The sequence below is a fragment of the Euleptes europaea genome, chromosome 3 (assembly GCF_029931775.1).
Source record: "Euleptes europaea isolate rEulEur1 chromosome 3, rEulEur1.hap1, whole genome shotgun sequence".
Taxonomy (NCBI): domain Eukaryota; kingdom Metazoa; phylum Chordata; class Lepidosauria; order Squamata; family Sphaerodactylidae; genus Euleptes; species Euleptes europaea.
Window position 1 is genome coordinate 105,777,099 of NC_079314.1, and position 15,809 is coordinate 105,792,907.

At 40.1% G+C, this 15,809-nt stretch overlaps 1 protein-coding gene across 9 annotated transcripts in view; it reads left to right on the plus strand.

Moving 5' to 3' along the window:
- ERC1 (ELKS/RAB6-interacting/CAST family member 1) overlaps positions 1 to 15,809 on the plus strand; it is a 228,298-nt gene that overhangs the window by 205,252 nt on the left and 7,237 nt on the right. For 5 of the 9 annotated variants that reach the window (XM_056847361.1, XM_056847362.1, XM_056847363.1 and 2 more), the window contains one exon: positions 132 to 320. In XM_056847361.1, the coding sequence (XP_056703339.1) occupies positions 132 to 320 (189 nt within the window). Of the gene's footprint in view, positions 1 to 131; positions 321 to 15,809 lie in introns of those variants that run through there. The other 4 variants (XM_056847366.1, XM_056847369.1, XM_056847367.1 and 1 more) reach the window with 1 other exon arrangement.

A 15,809-nucleotide genomic window follows, 5' to 3' on the forward strand; every position in this document is an offset into this window, starting at 1 on the left:
ATTTTCATCCATTCCCTAAACTCACTGTTCAACCCAAATTAACAACTCTTTTCCAACTGGTGTTGAACAGTGTGAAATGTTCATTTTGATTACATTTCAGGCTTTGACTGACGCACATTTTCTTATTGTAGGTAATTCAGCCTCTTTTAGATCTTGATCAGAATCGCAGCAAGTTGAAGTTGTATATTGGACACTTGACAGCCCTGTGCCATGACCGGGACCCCCTGATTCTCCGTGGACTCACCCCACCTGCATCCTACCACCTGGATGACGACCGTGCAGCTTGGAAGAAGGAGCTGCAGAAGATGACAATGGAGCAGGTCAGAGTCTTCATGCTTTTTCACTGGTGTGCTTAAGTTGAACACAGAAAAAAAAACTTGCAAAGGATTCAGAGGCTATATGTAATAAATCTACGAAGAGTCATAATATCCAAGGGTTTCCTGTGAAGGAAACAGTATGAATTTTGTTTCAGAATAACTGTTAGTGCTGGTTACTGAAATTGTCCGATGGCAACTGCTTTTAATCATGCAAACATTTGCCTAATGTATTTTGCCCTTTTTTAAGGCAATAGTGCTGGTATAATTATATTTTCCATTGGAAAAACACTCAGGAACATTAAATTATAAATGTCCAGATGCATACTTCTAAGGTATTCTGTTGTATGTTTTGAGAAGGCAAGCAGAGACTCTAAAGGAACTGGAGGGAAAATGAAGGAGATGTCATCTCTCCATGCAGCAAGTCTGACACAGACTGAGATGTGGAATCATGTAGTGCAGCCCTTGATGTTTTATGGGGAAGAAACAGTTTCGAGGGAAGCGCACATAGACTTGCTGAGCCAACTACCATATCCAGGGAATAGCAGATAATTGGGGGAGCAGCATCTCTAGACCTTGGAACAAGCTTTCAGTCTTAGAGCTATTCATGGTCCTGCAGCTTGGCTTCCAGCCAAGCCTGATGCTGACAATAGACAAACCTTACCAGTGACAACTCTGGCCATTTATGCATGGGTGGCCATTTTTGCCTTGGATTTATCACACTCTAGATGCACATTTTCCCCATCTGAATTCTCAAAACTCTGCATGGGGGCTTATTTTTTAGTTTTGAGCATTTGGATGGGGAAAACATGCATCTAGGGAGCAGCAAATCGAAGGCAAAAAGCTCCCATGCATAAATGGCATCTTTCTCTGGGCCTATTTCACAACAAAGTATAATACATTATTCACTCCAATACAAAACTAGGTTTTTTTTTTCCAGGTATGCCATCAAAAAAAGAAGAGGTCATCTTACATTAGTATAAAAGCTAAAGTTGTACCCTGTAAAAAAATTGGGGTCAGATAATGTTCTTAGGGGGTTGTCTTACATTCAGGGTCGCCTTCCTTTCAGGTAAATATGATGTGTTTTCTTGCCTCCAAAACTGTGATTGAGTTGGAATCTAGGTTTGGAAAAAGTGGCCTGGGAATCGTGGCTTTGGAGGTAAGGGAACAAATCTTAGTTGGCAAATTGGATGAAGACAAATTATGGTTCATCAGCAATGTAGAAGTGATTAAATTATTAACCACTGGGGAAGGGAGAAGAGTTTGCAAGCAAATTTTGGGAAATCTTGAAGCCATGGGGAAGAAATGTTTTTTCTTGTCTTTCTCCCTCTCCCAGGAAAAAAAACACAGACATTTGGTGGAGAGATTGAAATATGTACAGTACTTACTTTCCTATCAAACAAATCTGTTTTGTATCTTTAACAACATAAAACATAACATTTATAACTTAGCCTATGAAATTGTATTAATTGGACAATTTATGAAATGTAGTAGTATAGATACCTTAGTTTTCTACAAGCAGGACTGCAAATATACCCCATACTAAAGTGAGAGAGATGTAGACTGCTGTAACCTATTCTATCCTAGTGCATTTCACTCATTATGCTTTATAGGAGTTTTTTCCAGTACTCCTCCCCAGTATCCCAATAATTAAAAAAATTAAATTAATATATTTTCTAAAAACTTCCTCAGCCTTTTTCATTCATTTGAGCAACTAAAACCTTGTCTCAAAACACACTTTACTCTTTTCAAACAAACAGAAAATCATAGGAGTTTTTTTCAGTGCTCCCCAAAATTTCCTTTGGAAAAACAGGGGGAGATAAACACAGATAAAAGCTGGGGGTGGGGGGCTTTACATATCAGTTGAAAGCCTGAGGATTTCCCAGGCATATTTCTACTGCAACCAATCTGTGACTATACCATATAAATGGCACTTCCTTTACAGTTTGTAGAAACCTAGATGTTGCAGGTCTCTGGAAATTGACTATAATGTCTTACAAAATTTTATCTTGAGTTACCCAGAGTAATATGTACCAGAGTACATATTAACTGTGACTACTATGGAGCTGCAACACCAACTAGAAGATTAGGCTGAATCTAGGGTGATTAGGGTGAATCTACATGAATCTACATGAGAGGTATTAGCTTGATTTTAGCTTGATTTTAGCTTGATTTTGACACAGTGATCAATCTCTGGGGCTGAGGGTTTCTGTTTAAAATAAATGATCAGGGTTATTGGTTATTGGAGAGAAACTTGGTTATTGGAGAGAAACTTTAACAAATTCACAGAGCTTGTGTTTTTTCTTGCTGTCCTCCTAAATAGACATTAACAGAAACAAATTTTTGTTCTTCCCTCTAGTACCTACTGTATTTACTCAGGTGCCAAGACTAGCTTTTTCCCCAGGTGTGCCATAAAGAGGGGGTGCAATCTTACATTCATGTACAAGTAACAGTTATGCTTAGTAACAAATTTTCTCTGTGTGTATAAAATTATTTTAGAGGGGTCATTTTGCACTCTGGGTTGTTTTCCTTTTGAAGCCATAGCCTTCTGGAGTACTTGTTGTGGAGTGTTCCAGTGATCCATCAAGAGGAAGCAGAATGAGTCTTGGAACCTCACTCAAAAGTTTGTATGTGTGTGTATACAGAGTTATGTTCATATGTGCTTGTATAAGCATAAAGATTACAGTCCACCACAGACGTAGGCACACTTAAATTCACTGAGATTAATGCATTTAAGCACACCTAGTTCTCTGTAGGATTGTGGCCAATTTCCAAGTGACTTTATGGATAAGTAATTCTGAAAGGTTGACTACTCGGTTTGGATGCTGAAATGTGAGCAGATTTTCTGTTTTATTGTTTGATGTTTTATATTTAGATATTTCTCTTTTTTTCCTGGTAATTGCAAAGCACCTAAAGATTTAGTGCATCAAGGAGCATAAATGTGACTTTTAAATTTTCTTTAGCAAGTTAGGCTTGAAGCTTGAATGATTTTACTCCAGATACAATTTTTTTTCTTTGCCATTATGTTGAGACTTCTGACCTGGTTTGATACTTCTGTGGAGTTATTGTTTACACAGAGCTCTCATCATTCCACCCCTTATTTTGCTTACTGAAACAGCTGGAGTCAATTAAGTGACTTGCAAGACTAAAAATGTATTGTCGTTCTGGTGTATGTTCTTGCATGACTCAAATTACAACAGATATATGTAAATAGATGTTGCCTTTCATATTTTGGAGTGGGCTTCTATTCTACATTGTAACCCTAGCTTTAATTATTTTAATAGATTATTATTTTTATGTAGTACTTGATGATGTTTACAGGCTGCTTTTCACTCCCTTCATATCCAAGCCCTTGTTTGGTTCAGCCAAACAACCACCTCCTAATGCCTCTGGTCTTTCCACTGTTGTAATTTTCTGTCCTTTCTTCAGCTTAGTGAGGTGCAGTAGCTGAATTTATCATCCTTGTCAAGCTACACAGTAGTGTCTTTCATCAGTTCTTGTTGCTATCTTCACCAAACTCCCTATCTGCTTTGCTCTGGGGTTTTTCCACTTTTCTGTGCTGGCTTTTTAAAAGTGATGTTTAGCATTGCTGCTTTGGCATGCAGTATCTCTTCATCTGAATTAATCTGTGGTACAGTTTACTGACATCAAATGAGTTTGTACTGAAGGCATATCTGGCTGATCCCCCCCCCACCACCACCACCACAGTTTTAGTTTAAGAATATTGGCAGTAGGATTCAATGTAGTAGATGTGAACCTGGAGCATTTGCAGTAAAATGCCAGCAGTGGCTACAAATGAATTCTATTCAACAATACAAGTCCTGGATTTTTGTAGCTTGTAAATTTTTTTACCTCCTCTGGTTTTCATCTCTTATGATGTCTGACTTTTTCTCCTTGCATTTTTAACTTAAGAACAATTGTAGTCCAAAGGAGATGACAGCAAAATGGCAGCCAAAATTCCAGGAGGCTAACAGAGGCAAGTCCAACAATCCAAAATAACGAGGATGTTCTGAAGATAAATGTGTCTACCACACAGTTCCAGGAATGGAGTGCATATCAATTCTATTATTGTCTTCACACATTTATGAGAAATAAAACATATTTTCTTCCTTGAGGTATCTTGGAACAAAACGTTTTTTCCCCCAGCCTCTTGCAGTTGCAACTGGTTTCCTGTTAATCTTTTTTTAAAATCATAGAACTTCTAATAAGCTGCCTAAATGGCCACTTGACTCAATAATTGACTTTTCTTTCTATCCTCTAAGCATTTTGGGGTGCCTTGTTTTCTTAAATGAAACCAAACTGTTAACAGTAACACATGGCGCAACAGAACATATAAGTACTACTGACTTTACCTAAATCCATAATGTTCCTGCAGAGCCTGTCCTATATGTGTCCTCCTTTAGCAGAAAGCATTCCAGCTTTCCTATATTATGGAGGTTTCTAGTATTTGCAATACCTGTATTTTGTTTCCTTCACCAAAACACTTCTGTTTGAACATTTTTGCCATGTGGCTTTTTAGTCTCCTTAACTTGGTATCATTCTTTGGCACATGCTCACTGTCAAGTTCTGATCTGACTTCCTGTAGATCACCTGGGCCAGTAATTCTCATCACATAGAAATAAATCATCCCAAGATTGCATGGTCTTCAACAAGTATCAGCTTACCCAAGAGCTAGTGTTAAAAGCTGCTGTGTGACCCTTTTTGATACTAAGAGCTCTCTGCTTCCCCAGTGCCTAACAGATCTAAACCCTTCATCCAAGCACAACTGTCTGATTCACTCACTGAGACCTCTAATCTCTCTTTCTGGCTGCCCTTGCACATGGAACAACAAAACATAACTTCACAAACAATCAGTAAAGAGCCCTCTCCTGCATAGTAACCTAAATTCTCCCCACCCAGAACTGCACAACTATCTTCCCAACATCATTGGTGCCGACATATGCCATGACCATCCGTTACTCCCCAGCACTGCCTACCAGTCCTACCTAGGCAGCACTTGACACAAGCAGCTTTTGCCTTGTGCAGATTAAGTCACTTGTGGTCAAAACACCATCTCAGACTCACCTCTCGGTTCCCAGCACATACATATAATTTCTGCCTGAAAGGTAGATAAATTCATACATAGCAAAGACACAACTGTGCAGTAGCCACCCTAAGGCTGGCTTTCTGCTTTTATGAGTGGTTTTGTCTTTTATTGCGTTTTAACTTAAAGCTAAGGTATGTGTTTGGAACTTTGCAGTTACCCAATATGCGAGAAAAATAGAGTTGATGTGCCCATATGCTAAACTCGCAGAGTTGCCTAACTTGCTCGCCCCCTTACTCTCCCTCAGCTGCTCTTATCACTGTGGCTCTTTTTTGTCAGGGCTATCTTGTTCACACAACTGGAGCTCCCTGGCTAGGAGCCCTAAACGTATAGCTATGGCAAAACCTTCATTCTCCTGCTGAAGCCAGAGGCTCTAATCTTGTTCTTGCGTTATCCTTTTTTTCTTTTCCAATAATCTAGCATGAAACAGGTGGTCTTTCTGTCCTCTCATGCTAAGTTCTTTCTAGAACTAAGCTAAGTTCTTTCTAGAACTTAGAAAGTGTATCTTTGTGTGATTATTTAATTGTACGTTAAGATGATAATTTGATAAGGTGTGTTTTTTCATAACTAAGGTTGTGTTTTCGCTTAACAGGTACGCCCTAGTCATGCTACTGAATATTCAGGAGGGTTAATTTTTTTCCTCTGGGTAGGAGAAACATTAAGATATCACAGAGGGCAAGGCAGAATTTAATTTACTAGATGTGAAGTAATTTACAAAATTTATTACAATTCCAAAGTGATGAATGAATGATCCTGTGGGGGATTCTATGAGCAAACAACATACCTTCTCCTCTGTGGTTTAAATGCCAAGGACAAACATTATAAAACACACAATAGCACAGAGACTTCAATAAAATAAGCCCTTTTGTAATATGAAAAATATTAGGTGTTAACCATTTATATTTCTCTTTAGACAGTTGCGTTCATACAGTATTTTTGTTAATTATAACCCCATACCTTATGATGCAGGCGTTTTTAGAAACAGACCCAATTTACCAGTGAAAACTTTTTTCCTTAATAGGGGAGTACAAAGACATTATGCTCTAACCTATGACAATTTTAACTAGCCTTGTAGCAATATAGTCTAGTAGCTTTTTGTGCCTTGACCAGTTCTGCTTCTGGATATGCTTTGCCCTTTGAATATGTTCCTTTTAATGGGTTGAATCCTATATGATCTTGCACAAAAATATGATGCAAGATGCTTAGCAAGATTTCAGTTGAGTGAATTTATGCTTTTGTGTTCTTTCCCTCCTTCCTTTGTAAAATAACCACCAGTAGGCTGACTATTTTAAAAAGCCTCTACAAGAGATTATTAGTATTAGCTATGTTAAATGCCATCGATTTATATTAGGAATATTCCAGTAGAAGCCGAACTTCATTTTATAGCTTTACATCCTGCTGGGGTTGGGGGTAGAAAGAAAGAGGTTTACATTACTTTGATTGTGAAAGGAGGGCTGCTTCTCATTAAATGCTGACGTACATTCTGACATGGGTGTGATTCATGGGTGCAGCCGTTTCTTCAAAAAGAAATTATAATACACGTATTTGTATCTAACACGATGCCTCTGAACACGAAGAATCCCAAACCAGCTCTGGATTTTGAGTCTTCTCTCAAAGATGCCTCCATGTTATACATCCTGACAAATTGTCATATTTCTTGAACACTAGTGTGGTTCATGAGGATACATCAATATCTTTAAAAGTAACATGAAATGCTGCAGTAGCTGGGGTGAATGTGTACGCTTACTTACTAAGTCCACCTACTAAGGGTGGACAGATTTCCATCCTTTTCTAGTTTGGAATGGGTTGATTCTGTCCCATGCTCCACTGTGCCTGCCATAAAATCATACATGGAAAATTCCTGTAATTAATTTCTGAAACAGAACTGGCACAATTAGCTCTTACTGCAGTTTTCTGTTCCTTGTGTTCATATAATAGTCTCCCCCTACTATCTTAAGTAAAGTCTGTACACAAGTAGTCGGGTGGCTTGCAGCATGTCATTGTGCGCACAACTGGATTAGCATTCCTTTAAGTTAATGGAAAGATCCTAGTTGGATGTGCACTTGGGTTAAGATCCTTTCTTTCTTTAATGATATTGTCCACATGGCCAATTCAGCCCTGAACAATGTCACACTGAGATCAAAATAAAAAGAAAGAAGAAAGGAACTATCTGAATAGCCCATAAGGAAATTAATATTTTTTAATCTTAATTGACTGGGAAAGAAATTTGGCAACTGCCACTGTAATATTAAAATCCACTTCTGCTAAAAGAACCCTCAGATTATCCAGTTTAGAGACAGATTCCCGAAAAAAAGGCTTTATCCATCTGTCTCTAGCCTTGTTGATGAGCAAGTCACAGCTAAATAAGAAATGCTGAAGAGTGTCTATTTGGCCAGATACAAATAGAGTTTGACCAGAACCAAATAGTACTTCCTAGCGGCACCTGGTTGGCCGCTGTGTGAACAGACTGCTGGACTTGATGGGCCTTGGTCTGATCCAGTAGGGCCTTTCTTATGTTCTTACGTTCTTAACCACATTGCCATACTCTCTCACAGTACGGTACCCTATTTAAATGACCTATTAACTCCCCTGATTGGATGGCATTCAGTCTAGCCAACATAAATAGTCATCTGTATCATGGGATTATCAGAAAATCAAAATACATTGGGAGGGATTGCGGCAAGTTTAGACCTTGATATAGAGGTGAGCACACTCTACGTGCTCTTATTGTAGTACTTCTAGAATCCAGTTTTTGCAAGCAGCTCAAGATGGAAGAAATAGCTGCCAATGACCCTTGCTCTTTTAGGTCAGAAAGAAAGCTTCCTAAAGACTGGATACAACATTTGACCAGTTTACTCCATGGGGTTTTTTATGCACTTGGGTTAAACCAAGTTCAGTGCAACTGCACATTGTTTTGCTTTCAGATTAATCACTTCCTTTAAATGAATGGAAAACAAACCATAGTGGGATCTGCACTAACTTGCCAGGACATTCTATTAACACACACACACACACACACACACACACACACATATATATATATATAAAAGCAGTACAATGATGCTGCGATGGCAAACTGTACATGTGCAGCTGTCTTTCCAAATAACACAGATCTAAACTGGAACAACTGCACAAAGTAAACACATTAGTGCCACTCTGTAACAAGGAGAAGGCCGCACAGAATTACTAAACCTGGGAGGAAATTTACAGGGTAAGAATTTCAGAAATAGCCTTATACATTATTTCTGCCTGGGAACAATGACATGAATCTTTTGGTCCCTCTTAGTTTCATGGGGTTCTGATGGGTAACTGAGTTGATGAAGGGAGAAGCTGTAGAAAAGCATTTAATATCTGACAAACAGTTTTTTTAAAAAGATTTAAAAAGACAGTGGTTTGCTCAGTAGTTTTTCTTTTTTTCTTTTTTTTTTTTGCTCTTATCTGCTCAGAACTGAGGTAATAAAAAATAAGGCCAAGGCCAATGGTGGAAAATAGATAAATAGGTAAAAAAAAAAATTGTTATTACTCAGTTAAAATTCCCTACGTGTTTCTCCCAAAAGACTTCTTCAGGGGAATCTGTTAGTGCTGCAGTGGTTTTTCAAAGAAGAGTACTGCAAGACTAACAGATTCCCCTGAAGAAGCCTTTTGGCCGAAATATGTAGGGAATTTTAACTGAGTAATAAAAAATATTTTTACCTATTTTCCGCCATTGGCTTTGGCCTTATTTATTTTTTTAATCTCCTGTGGCTGATGCAGCCCTTTTATTTCTCTTTTCAGAACAGAGGTAAAAATAAACCTGTGGAAGCTCTCGAGCTTGCAGTGTTGGCATTATGCTCTATAGTCTAACCGAGCATTCCTGAAGGCTTAGGAGCCAATATGACCCCACGGCAGAGTAAGTTATCCCAAGATAACAGGCACTTACGCCGCCACAGAGGGCATCCCTGCTGGCCCCGGGATGCCACGCCACAGGGTGGGGCTTGGGTGCTGGTGGGGCCTTCCACAAGCGTTCTCCAGGTGCAAATCCCCACACCAGCATCCCAAGAGGTGTTCCCAGGGCGTTATGGGGGGCGGAGCTGCCTTTAGGCTTGCTTTCCCCTATGGGGGGAAAAGCCTTTTTTCCTGTTTTTATTTTGGGGGAAAGGCTTTTTTCCCCTCTGCAGTGGCCGGGAAGCCTCTGAGGAGGCTTCTCAGCTGCACCGTCCCAGCCACTGTGGTTCACCCCACCCCCCGGAATGAGCTGTAAGAGTTGCTGTGTAACTTTAATGTCTCAGAATCATCAATTAATTAACTGGAAGTAGTACCATCTATATACCTTAATTAACAAGTTCTCATGTTCATAACAAAATCCAGAGATTTTGTTTTCAAGGTAGTATATTCCTGTACAATATTTAATTTATAAATATGTATCTCAGGGGCTTGTGTATTTTGCAAGCCTCCACACCCAGAAGTCAAAGTCCACAGAGTGTCATCTGACAATGTTCCTCTCTCTTTCATATTTCCTTTCCATGGTGGAAGTCCCGCCATAGTCTGAGTCAGTATCCAGGTGTAAGTACTGATACCATAGTTTTTATCAAGAAAGTATCGTGCAGGTGCTTTCCCAAAAGTAAACATACTAACATCAGAAGAAGCTCATAAATATGTATGGATGCATTTCATTCATTCATTCATTCATTCTCTCTCTCTCTCTCTCTCTCTCTCTCTCTCTCTCTCTCTCTCTCTCTCACACACACACACACACTATCATCATGTAGTGTTTAAAACTGTGGTTTAGAATGCAGCAACTGGTCAAAGAAGTTAATTGCCCTTTGATGATATGCTGTGTATTAAAAACGTTCCAAGAATCTCCTAAATTGATCTATTTAGGACTATATTTATATCCCACCTTTCTTGTGTTATTTGTGTATTCTGTCATTGAGAACTGTTGGATAATGTATTGCTTGTGAAAATTCTAAGTGCACTCTTTGTATATAAGAGAAACCGCATGTGGGAGTAATTGTTTTGTTTGTTTCCAAGAGTTAGTATCTTTGGTTTGCATGAAATTCGTTAAATTGTCTTGTTCATCTGACAGCTATTCAGAATTTCAGCAGATTCTTCTCCAGATTGCAGGGAGGCAATAACCTGTCTCTTACAATGGAACCAGTGCTGTGTTCCTGCCATAATCATGAAAAAGACAACTTTAAGTGTCACTCATATCAGGTTTCTGTGACTTGAAGTCCTAAAAGCACTTTTTAACATTTTTGTTTGGACTTTGTGGAGCTATTCCAAAATGCAGGTGGATTAATGATGCAAGTGCCAGCATAGTGATTAAAGGGCTTGGGAGCTCCATTCCCCCTTTGTTTGTTTGTTCCAGGCTCTTTATGGTCTGTGCTCCATTATACCTGTTCCAAACATTATACTCCCCTGTCTGGAGCGCATCTGTTTGTTTTTACTGGCCATTCGCTGTTTACACAACTTCAGTAATGCAGTGAAGTAACATCTTATTTACTGAGAAGAAAAGTTCTCCATAACATTAAAGATACTCAAACAAAAGATGCACTTTGGTGAAAAGTGTAAAGGGTTTTTTCCCCATTTAATTTAACATAGAGTGAATATAGTGGGAGATATGAGAAAATGTTGTTTGACAATCCTGCAAAGCCTGGAGCATCATATTCTGACCACCACCTCTCTCCACAAGAAGCAGTTCTTCCTGGGCTAACAGTAGCTCTGCCTCTGCTTCCCCTACCCAAGCCACCAGCATATTTTTAATCACAGAAATATAAGCTCTGTCATAAATATCTGCTGATTCAATTTACCGCCCTTTAAACTATGCAGTACTTAGAGCTCAGTTTGTAATAAAATACCTAACAAAAGATAATAAAAAGTGTGAAATTACAGAAGCAATGTTGTTTGCAAATCTACTGCACACACGCATGGCTTGCCAAATGGAGCAACCTCTACATGGTGGCATTTTAAGAGGCCGCTGTCACATTGTTTGTATACATCTGACCTTAGAAATGTGAGGAAGAGCAGTATTGTGGCTGAACACAGCATTATTTGCTCCACGTTTGATCAGTGGAAGATACTTAAATATTACTGTAACCATATTATTAAGCCCTGACCCGGATGGTCCAGTCTATCCTGATCTCGTCAGATCTCAGAAGCTAAGCAGGGTCAGCCCTGGTTAGTATTTGGATGGGAGACTACCAAGGAAGTCCAGGGTTGCTATGCAGAGGAAGGCCCTGGCAAACCACCTCTGTTAGTCTCTTGCCATGAAAACCTCAAAAAGGGGTCACCATAAGTCGGCTGCGACTTGACGGCACTTCACACGCACACACAACCATATTAAAGGTAACTTCGGAAACCTGGTTTCATAGAAGAACGAAAATCCACTGAGCCTATCTTGTGAGTGGTTACCCACCTGACATGCACACATTGATTGCCCCCATTCTTTACAGCACAAAGATGCCATATAAATCACTGCTTGCTGGAGACATTGGTTTTCTTCTCTTCCTGTGACATCTATTAAGAGCTTGTCATCACCTGTACCCTCAAATGGCCTCTTACCATGTCCTGTCCTTGCTCATTTCCATGAACTGGCATGTGTGGAATTCTCATCAGAGTTTGGAGAAGGGAAGGGAGCCTAGGCTGGCTATTTCTCACTGCAAGGGGCAACTTTTGAAAAGGATGTCTGGCTGGTCTAGGTAATTTTCTGCATTTACATGCCAATAAGGGCAGCATTTTACTTGCTCCTGGGGCATTGTAGGGGAATATTTACCAACCGTGAAATTTCCAAAGCTATAAGATTTAGATTTGGGATTAAGGTATTTTATTTTTTAAAATTATTTCATTTTATTAAGATACAAAACAAAACATAATATAAAATACAATACTATACAAACATCACGAGGCTTTTCACCCAATAAAAATAACCTATTACTACCATATACCCAAGGGATTAAGGTATTTTAGTTAAGAGAGATTACTGATTTATGTATAGGTTGTTGCCTACGGGATGGGAATTTCTTCCTTATTTTCCAGAAATTGTATAGACATGTTACATATAGGAGATGTGGTTAGTAGCAGGCAGAATTGCCAACGCTGAGTGTTTGTGTTGGAATATTAAACAGTTTTACCTTTCTGCTCGGGTCAAACGTCCTCTTAGTAACCTAGTGTGACGTAAAGGAGGCTGCCCTGCCCCTGAAGGGGAAATCAGCCACTCAGATGAGCCTATAGGAGTGCCGCTCCAGCATCCGGTCCCCTTCGAGAAGGGGGATGAGATGTTGGAGGGAACACAGGAGAAGGGGGTGGGGAGGTTGAGTTCTGCCTCAGGGAGAGTGCAGGGACAGCTCAGGTCTGGCTCAGGAAAAAGGGCAAACAAAGTGAAGGGTAGCTCTGCCTTGGTCGTGTGGCAGAGCTGTTTCGCTCTATCTCTGGGAGAGAAGAGAGTGCTCGGATGTTAGGCATGTCTCTGGGGATGAGCAGACCTTGAACCATTTAGTCTGACTCTTGGGGAAAGGGCAGGCTGGCGTGGGTGGAATCCTGTGTGAGAGAGAGGATCCAGCCCAGTGGATAGTCAGTAAAAATCTGCTTGCGCCTGAAAGCATTGTAGAAAAGTCTTAACTACTCTCTGAAGCCATGACCAGTTTAATTTTTTTGTGCCTCAGCCAGGTTTCTGCTTTGTCCTTACCTGGAGACCTGTGCGGTTTGTTCCTTTAAAACCAGCCTGTAAATAAATCATTCTTCTTAAATAAATCATTCTTCTCAATAATGTCCTTGTGCACCACAAAACGTACCTCACAGTAGCAAACCCAAAGCCTATACACTCGCTACCTGTAGAACACTTGGAAATGGAGGGGAAGGTTTATAGTTCAAAATGAACCTAGATCCCAAAAATCTTAGGAGACTCTAGGACAAAAAGGCTTACCACAGTAGGACAAAAAGGCTTGCCACAAACTGGTGACATGGCGGTAGGATTTAGACACAAAGTTTCACAAACTGTTGCCCAAGGTGATGAAATATAAAAATATAAATATTTAAGAAAATTTGTGAGGTAAAGGTTTTGTCAAAATGCCTCCTAAGCAAGTAAAAGCACTTGAGGGGACTGAAGCTGAGCTTGTGGCTACAGGGGCCTAGCGCGGAAACCGAGGTCATTGTGAATGTTGATCAAGTAGAGATCTGGAAGATAAAGCGAGAAATAGGACCGGAGAAATTAAAAGCAGAAAGTTGACCAGAATGGTGTAATAAAGGGAAGAGAGAGAAGCCCAAAGACAAATAGAACTAAAACAAAGAGATATAGAATTAAGAGAGAGGGAAGCCCAAAGACAGCATGAAATAGAAATAAATAAAAAATGGAAGCATTAAAATTAAGGGCTGAGTTGGGGAATACTAGGCTAGGTGGTGAAGCTTGCTGCAGTGATCAAAATAAATTTCCAGAATTTCAAAAAGGAGACAATACTGAAGCTTTTTTGGTTAGCCTTGAAAGGGCTTGTAAAGATTTTCGAGTGGCTGACAACGAAAGAATGATTTATATCCATTCACAAATATGTGGGTTAAATGATATCTACTCTGAAGTGAGGAATGAAGAGTCCCTAGAGTATTATCTCTTTAAAGAAAGGGTGAGACAGAGACTTGGATTAACTGCTGAGCGTAGCAGAAAAGAATTTAGGGAATTTCAGAAAAAATCAGTTGAAAGCTATTGTCAGTTGGCCTGTTGTTTAGACAGATTGTTAGATTGTTGGTTGACTGGCAGTGGGGCCAACAGTTGAGATCAGGTAGTCAATTTAATAGCACTGGAACAGTTTTACAGGGTCATACTCAGATTGTATAGAGATGGATTGTATGGAGAGTGGCTGAAATTATGGATTACCTGGAGAGGATTTGAGGGGGAAGTATTTTACCTCAGGGAAGAGCTTGGCTCCCTCAGGAAAAAAATTAACCTCAGAAAACTAACCCTACAAAGTAGACTCCTCATACTAGGGGAGAGCCTGAGGGGCTGAGGTGTTTTAATTGTAGACAAATAGGTAGGGTTGCCAGGTCCCTCATTGCCACCGTCGGGAGATTTTTGGGGTGGAGCCTGAGGAGGGTGGGGTTTGGGGAGGGACTTCAATGTCATAGAGTCCAATTGCCAAAGCGGCCATTTTCTCCAGCTGAACTGATCTCTGTCACCTGGAGATCAATTGTAATAGCAGGAGCTCTCCAACCACCACCTGGAGGTTGGCACCCCTAGAAATAGGGCATGTAAGATGCAGTTATCCCAAATTAGTGAAGAAAAATAATTCAGGACCTGTGAGGAAACTAAATGTAATTACACAAATAGAGGCAGTTAAAAACACCCAGGGGACAGAAACAGCAAATCCCTCTGAAGTAGAAACCTCTCGTGTATCTAGTGTGTGCCTGAAGGGATTACAAATGAATATATGAAACCAGCTGAAGTGAACAATACCAAAGTTTTTGACTGCAGAGATTTGGGAACTCAAGTGACCCTAATAAAGCCAGAGCTAGTGATGCCTGAACAGTATTTACCTGGAAAGCAAGTGGCTATAAAAGGATTGGGAGGGCCTCATTTTAATGTGCCCTTAGCCAACATAGAGGTAACATACAAGGACTGGTCAGGAGACTGGAAGATGATGGTGAGGGGAGAAATCCCATCTCCACTTCTGATTGGCAATGATTTGGCTAGACATGTGAAACAGGTCAATGTAATGATCAGAAACCAAATTAATGTATTGAATAAAAAGTCAACAACTAGGCCTGCAGCCACAGAGAACTCAGTGGGGAAAGGAAATTACAACACAGAAGCCCATGAGCAAGCATTGCCTAGGGACCCATACTGGCTGGTGGAGGAGAATACACCGCCTAGTGTGCTGATTGCAAAACAGCAAGCTGATGAAACTTTAAAAGGCTTAATAAAGCTAGCCAGAGAAGGCCCACCTGTAGTGTCTGTAGAACACCTGTCAGATTCATATTTAAGGAAGGCAAGATATACAGAGAGTCTCTGAGAAAAAAAGTTTGCAGCTATTTGGGAAAGGCGAGTCCAACTGATTGTCCCACAAAAGTACAGATTGCAGTTACTGTCAATGGTACATGAAAGCCCATTTGCAGGTCACCTGGGAGTGGCTAAGACTAAGCACGGACTGACTCAACACATTATTGGCTTGGAATAGGAAGAAATGAGGCAGACTTCTGCAAGACATGTCATGTTAGCCAAACTGTGGGCAAGGACAGAACCAAAGCAAAACTGCAGCCTCTCTCCTGGCCATTTCCCAGCGCGTATCATCCACCAGGGCGCCCAAGGCCATTTCAGCCCCATAACTAGGCCTGGAACCAGATTAGAATGGATCCAAAAAAATCCACTTAATTGAACCACCACTTGTTCAACACCTTGCTCAAGAATGATACATTTGAGGCTTGTCAGTAGTTATTCAGTTCTTCTGGAT